Below are 7,283 nucleotides of genomic sequence, written 5' to 3'. Positions count from 1 at the left end.
GGAAGGAAGGAAGGAAGGAAGGAAGGAAGGAAGGAAGGAAGGAAGGAGGAAGGAAAGAAGGAAGGAAGGAGGAAGAAGGAGGAAAGAGGAAGGAAGAAGAAAGAAAGAAGAAAGAAGAAAGAAGAAGAAGAAGAAAAGCCAGGTTCCGTGGCAGGCTCCGTGGCACACGCCTGTAATCCCAGCACTCAAGGAAGCAAAGGTAGGCGGACCTCTGTGAGTTCGAGGCCAGCCCGGTCTACAAATTGAGTTCAGGACAGCCAAGGCTACACGGAGAAACCCTGTCTCAAAAAAGGGGGAAAAAAGTGTCTTCCCCATGCTTTGATGTAGGTTTTCCAGAAAGCAGAAGGTCCAGTGCCTTGGCCAGGAGAACCAGAGAAGTGCAGGAAACTCGTCTTCCAAACCTACCATGTCGCACACCTGCTGGGCGATGGCACACTTCCCAGTGTGCTCCAAATCCATCCCCTCCAGGCCATGCAAGGAAACTGCAGAAAGCCAGGGAAAGACTCTTTATAGATTGCCATAATCTTGCAGAGACAAACAGCTCAGTTTATTCACTCTGGCATAAAACAGAAGTAGCATGCTTCTCTGTGGAATTTAAACTCAGAAAACCTTAAGTCAGGAAAAGCTCCTGTTTGCATTTTACTATTATATTCTGTGTTACTTAAGAAGCTATGAAAGAGTAAAGGCCCTCTCTGTCACTGTGCTCTCCATCCCAGCCATGAACTCCTGTTCCCCAAATACTTCCCCCAAAGAAGAACTATCAAGCCACCAGCACAATTTAAAACCAAACTCTGTGCAATCTGATATCATCATCATGTGGGTTCAAATATGCCCCAGACACTACCTTCAGCCCAGCAAACAGCAACTGGGTATAAGATGCACAATAATTCCACGTAATTAAAACCTGAAAAAAAAAAAAACTGTCAAGTTACTTTTATGCAATTAGTACACATTTCAAGGAAACTGCTGGTGTCGGGATCTGTATGAGAACACCCTGCTGATTCTCTGACACAGTTTGAAGCCCCCTGAGGGGCAATGAAAATCCAAAATCCAGTCAGACACTGAAGTGATCAAAGACTATGTCTACAGCAAGAAAGGCATGCAATCTGTGGAACAGCAAGAAGGCCAGCTGAAGCTGGAGGAACTCAACCAGCAACAATACCTGGCTGTAAGTCCCTGGCTCCGGACACGCACAAAGGCCATGCTCTTTTCTGCCGTGACATCTGCCACACAGCTCCTAGCCCTGTGCTGTAGTCCTAACTGGACAGAGAAACAAACATGCGCAAAGCTGATAAAACAAAGAGCAACAAGAGGGAGGCATGGGGCACTGGAATGGAGAAAGGATTCTCTAATTGCATTTTTAGAGGAAAGCTTGAAAAAACGTCACCAGCCCTAAAACATCTGGGATGCGTGATGCACCAAACCAGAAAGAGCAACCAGTCCATGCACGCCTCTGTGGTTACCAGTAGCTATGAAGGAGTTGCTAGAAAGCCACCAGGGATGGTGAACTCACCCACAGGCAACAGGAAGTGAGCACAAGATAAGTGGCAGAGAGGAGGAAATGTTTCTGGAGGCCCTGTTGCCACGGAACCACAACCACCATGGGCTAGTCCTTACTGGCAGAACATGGGGCCATGACGAAGAAGGATCTGCCACTAGACATGTTTTTAATCTCCCATGGGCTCATGGGATCCTGGAAAGGGGCTTTCTATGTGTGTGTGGAGGGGGGCAGCCCCCACAGTACAGGACAGAGCACAATGGATCCAAGGGCAAAGAATGCATGATTGTTCCATCTTTCCCCAGTATGGCAAATTTATGTCAGCATTCAAATATGAAGGCACCAAGCCATCTCCTGGGCACCTGATTAAAATGCAGATCTAATACAGGAAACATGGAGTGGAGTGCAGCTTGAGGGCTCCCTTTCCTCGCCCTCTCACAAATGTTGCTGATGCTGCTGATCATGAACCACCCTTTGAACAGGCCAGGCTCTAACTGATATGAGTTACAGATGGGCTGTCATGCAGAGAATCCAGCCACATTCCTCCCAAGAACAAAACTACAGAGCCATACAGGAGGCTTTCAAATAGGAGAAATGTGCAGTGGAAAGCACAAAGATGAGGTCCCCACAGCAGAAGGTGATGTTTCCCACCAGGTTCTCACATTCGTATACATCAAGGCTATAATGGGATAAACTGTGCGGTCCCAATGTTCACAGCTGAGGCTCTAGGACCTAGTAATTCAGGAAATGACCATATCTACTGACAAGATATTTAATCAGGTTAAAATTAATTAGCTGGGGTGATGAAGTTAAAGTGAGGCCATTAAGGCAGGTCTTAACCCAGTGTGACTGCTGTCCTAATGAGAGGAAGCACAGAGGATGGCCAGGGACACAGGCACCTAAGGAAGGGCCTTCTGAGGACACGGCAGAAGTGGTGTCTGTGTGCCAAGGGGAAAGGGCCAACCCTGCCAAATACTCATCTTGGAATTCCAGGTCCCAGGGCTGTGAGGGAAAGAAAAACATAATGTTTAGACCATCCAGTCTGCGCTGTTTAGTTATGGCACTCTTGGCAGAATCCTGGAATGGCTTCGTGTTTGTTTCTTAATGCTAACTTAATCCCGTAAGCTCTCGCTGCATGCGGCTCTGTGAGAAGCAAAGCCACAGTAGCTGGTTTACAGAATGAAACAGATACAGTCCTCAACCAGTTCCACTCTTAACCGTCCTGAGTCAGTCAGCACAGAGACAGAAACATTACCTAACTCAGACACTAATGAACACTGTATCAAATATAGACCCAAGTGCTGTAAAGTGCAGAGGAAAACAAAATCCATCCTAACCGAAAAGGTGGGGGTGGGACAGAGGACTTCAAATGGATTCTGACAGGGAACTGAGCAAGACAAGCACCCAATGATATGAAACCCAATTCCTTGTTGCATGTGGGACCAGCAGGCCATCCAGTAGGGTGCACACATGCCAGGGATCATGGGGCACACTCACAATAGGACAAGTGAAACTGAACTGAAGTCCCAAGCTTCTGGGGGAGAAAAAAAAGGGAGTTTACCTTTTAAAAAATGAAGAATAATAAAAATGAGAAGGTATATTAAGGCACAAGAAAGGGGATACAGAGCACAGCCATAGAACTGCCCCATATTGTCTGGCTACGATTTAACTGAACTAGTATTTCTTAACCTGTGTGTTTTGACCTCATAGGAGTCACATATCAGATACCCTGCATGTTATATGTACATTGCAGTTCGTAACAATAGCAAAATTACAATTTCAAAGTAGCAAGAAAACAAGTCTGTGGGTGGGAGCCGCCACAGCGTGAGCAACTGTAGTAAAGGCAGCAGCGTGAGCAACTGTAGTAAAGGCAGCAACTGAGAGCCACTGGTCTAAGAACACAAACGCATGCACTATAACCAATTACTTTCCAAGTGAGTGTCAACATGCCATCATCTCTCACCCTGCTACCTTGAACACAGGGAATCAGTTGGCATCAGCCACAGTTTCAAAGCTGAACACTAGAACGCGACCAGTAAGAGCAGGAACTGAAGCCCGAGACCCAAGTTCTGAGTTACACAGACCAGACAGCCCCCACCATCGTGGCCACGGAGCTGCTAGATCCGCTTAACAAAAAATAAAATTAAAAAAGTCACCATCGTTGACCAGAGCATGTACTGGAGAGCCTGCAACCGTCCTTCGACTGCCAGGCGCCCAGACGGCGGATTTCACCATTCCCCAGCAAGGCAGGTGGCAAGCTGGGTGTAAAGTGAAGGGAGGAAAGCTGTTCCTTGCTTCCCAGCATTCAAGAGTTCAGAATATGGTGAGACGCAGAGAAGCTCAATGTTTAAGGAACCTGCACCCAGCCCAGACTGTAAGTGCTAATGCCTACGGGAGAGAACAGACCCTGTATTCCTGAAACTATCCTAGCGGTGTCTGTTGATAAATTAACCTGCAGGCTCACATCTGGAACAGGAAGGGAGCACAGCACTGAAGGCAGGGGTGGCTTGACACACAAGTAATCAGCTTTTGGAACACACTCTAGAAATGCAGGAGGGGGTGTATAAAGCACACAGATACATCTCTGAGTTAGAGTAACCGATTCCCGTGGAGGATCTCCAAAACAAGCATTTGAGTAGCACTCTCTATTCCAGCCCACAGGCGGTGGTCTTCCAAAAGCAGATGAAGAGAAACTTAAAGCACCCCGTGAGGAAAGAGGATGAGCCAAGTCCCAAAGTACAAACAAGAAGGGGAGGATAGGAAACTGCCCGCTGTTCTCAGAACCTTTGATAACATATTCTCTTTCTCATCTGAAAACTCATGAAAAATAAAGATAATTAGATGAATGTGAAATAGGATGAGAATCAGAGGAAGATTTGGCTTCAAAGTCCAGAATCACTTTAAGAGAAGGTAAAATATAAATAAAAATTTTTAGAGGTTTCACTGTTGTGATTTTGTAGAAAGGTCAGAAAATCCAGCATAAAACTAGAGTTGAGAGGTATCATTCCAAGGCAACCTGAGTATGCAAGGACCTAGTGCATTTCCAAGTGCCAACACACACACACACACACACACACACACACACACACACACACACACAAAGTACAACAGGGAGATACCGCAGCAGCAGCAGCAGGAAATGATGCTCATGTCTTGCAACTTATTGCTGCTGTGCCTCTGGTCTGACCAGGCACCACTTCTGCTAATAACTTTCAGAGTGTTTACTAGCCATGATGTCCCTTGTTCTTTAAATGGGGCACATTTCAATTCTTTATCTTTGCAAAATTCCTGAGGAAAGTTACACCTTGTCATAAGAGGTCAATGACAAGAGAACAAATGCATACACCTGCTGGCAGTGTTTATACTTGTTCTGAGATGTGAATCAAGCTCTGTTCAGCTTCAGGCACCACTATCTCACAGCAATGGCAGACTGCGGTATAGTTCAGTGGTGGGGTATCTGCTTAGCATGTCTAAAACTCTGGGTTTAATCCAGAGCGCTACCACAATTTAAAAAAAAAAGTGAATAAACAAATTCCAAACAAAGGAAGCACTGCTGAAGCATGGTACCTCAAAATAGCGAGCGTGCCTTTCTCCTTAGGAACATAAGAGACCTTAATGCAAAAGCCCTCAGTTAACACTGTCATTTGCTGCAAAGAAAGTCCCCAGGACCATCAACCCACTTCCACCTACATAGAAGCTGACACCACCTCCACCTCAAGGGGGTATTCATAACCCCGGAGTGGGGCAGGACACCTTGTCCACACAAATATATGTGGACACAGAATCCTGCTAACCCTGGCTGGCTCTGTGAGACTGTTGTCAGATGAGGACTCAGTGGCTAACCCAGGACTTCACGTCCTCCGGACAAACTGGTGAGCAGGGGTGCTGCTTCACACTAGCGATTCATCTTCATATGTTGCTGCCACACTTGGCCGGGTCCTGTCGAGCTCGAGCAGCCAACACCACGTGGAGCCATGTTTTTATCCTTAGACCTCGTAAACCAACCTCTGCATCAACAGCCCCTGAGTGGCCTTCCCTTAGACATCAAGCAGATGCCATCAAAGCACAAAGTTCACACTCAACTCCAAACCCAGTGCAGTAGGGGTCTTTTACCAATCAGCTAGGCCAAAATATAAACAAGGAAACTCCTATTTGTGTCTGCAGCACAGAGCATGAAAAAGGGAAGCCAAAGTTACAGATGCCCTTCATAGTGAGTATTGGCAAAAATACATATAGTCATCAACTAGCCACGGAGACATGGAGAAAGTGGATGGGACATCAGTAGTTTAGAAATTCCTGTAATCTAATCATGCTATGCAAGTATATTCTATAGTGATGTAATGAAATCCATTTTTGTTCATAATATATTGCTTTTATGTTGACTTTAACAAAATTAGAAACAACGTGCACGCTCTGTGAAGAATACAGTTTTTAATGTATTAAGCCAAAATGGAGAAACTCCAACAAGTAAAAGTGCTTATGTGAAATATCCCAGTAACCTGTGCATGTCCCAGCTCCCATCTGTGATGGGCAATAGCCATCACCCAGGACGTCAAAGACACCACAGGCCCACCTGGCCACAGGTCCCACTCAGCTTCACTGACCTTACCTTAAGCAAAGCATGTAACAGCTATGTTTCAGATAAGAAAGAGAGTTACCTCCTTAAGCCAGCACAGAGACACAGTAAGACTAAGATGCTTTTCACAGCCCTTACTTTCAAAATATTCTGGGTTTCATTCCACTTGTTTGTCCATTCCTTGGTCAATTCTTGGACCTAGAAACAAAAACATAAATATATAATAATTTTATTAAAAATTAGCATAATTTTTATCTTGAAAGTTTCTAAATGTTTATACCCTATAAAAAGATGAACTATGTCTCTGTGTGTGTTTATGTGTGTGCATCTGTGAGAATATATATACATACACACACACACACACACACACATATATATATATATATATATATATATATATATATATGGCAACATCATATAAATATATAATACATATTTTTAATTTAGTTAGCTAGCTCTACTCCCTGAAGAACAATCACTAAATATAAACCAAACAGCTGGTCTCATCAAGAACCTACATTACAGCAAAGAAATAGACAGAAATGTGTCAAATTATAGCTTTATGACCTCTTCTCCATCACGAACTTAGAGAAGTTGCTTCTTTGGATTATTAACCACTTACAACTCCAAGGATGACAAGAGCACATTAAGAGTGTTTCTTTTTCCTGGCCATACTTTAAGAAATAGTCATTTACTTTCCTTTCTAATTGGACGTGGTGATTAAATCACCTTGGATGCTGCAATTTTCTTTTAGGAGATAATTTGCTTTTGTAGCTAATTAATGGGGTTTATAAATCTCATTCTACCTTTGGGTAAAGGGAGAAAAAAGATGCTTCTTTACTTGATTCTTTCAGACACAGCAAAATTCTACTGGTAAAAATCAGTTTCTTTTCAGTGGGCTGTAACTCAGAGAAAGCAAGGGTCCCAGAGCTGAGTTCAGCAGAGTTGGTGAGTGCTTCTCAAAGTAACCAAGTTTTCATCTAGTTCCAGAAAATCATCACCAGATGATCCTGGTGATTAATTCACTGACATGCAAAAAAGGGATACCTGAATCAAGAGGCCAGGAAAAATTGGAATGAAAAATATGCTGTATGGAAAAGAAGGCAGATGGAAATAAAGGAGTGGGTGAGTGGGTGTGTATGTTGTGAGCGCGCGCGCGCGCGTGTGTGTGTGTGTGTGTGTGTGTGTGTGTGTGTGTGTGTGTGTGTG

The 7,283-nt window shown here is 44.3% G+C and overlaps 1 protein-coding gene across 6 annotated transcripts in view; it reads right to left on the bottom strand.

The window, feature by feature from the left end:
- The window catches only part of Kif16b (kinesin family member 16B), a 284,108-nt gene that overhangs the window by 218,831 nt on the left and 57,994 nt on the right, over nt 1-7,283 (bottom strand). For all 6 annotated transcript variants that reach the window (XM_055602578.1, XM_055602577.1, XM_055602579.1 and 3 more), the window contains exon 12: nt 6,213-6,272. In XM_055602578.1, the coding sequence (XP_055458553.1) occupies nt 6,213-6,272 (60 nt within the window). The remainder of the gene's footprint in view (nt 1-6,212; nt 6,273-7,283) is intronic.

This window comes from Psammomys obesus, unplaced genomic scaffold, assembly GCF_907164565.1.
Source record: "Psammomys obesus unplaced genomic scaffold, mPsaObe1.curated_primary_1811, whole genome shotgun sequence".
NCBI classification, from domain to species: domain Eukaryota; kingdom Metazoa; phylum Chordata; class Mammalia; order Rodentia; family Muridae; genus Psammomys; species Psammomys obesus.
This window is presented reverse-complemented; position numbering and strand designations above follow the sequence as displayed.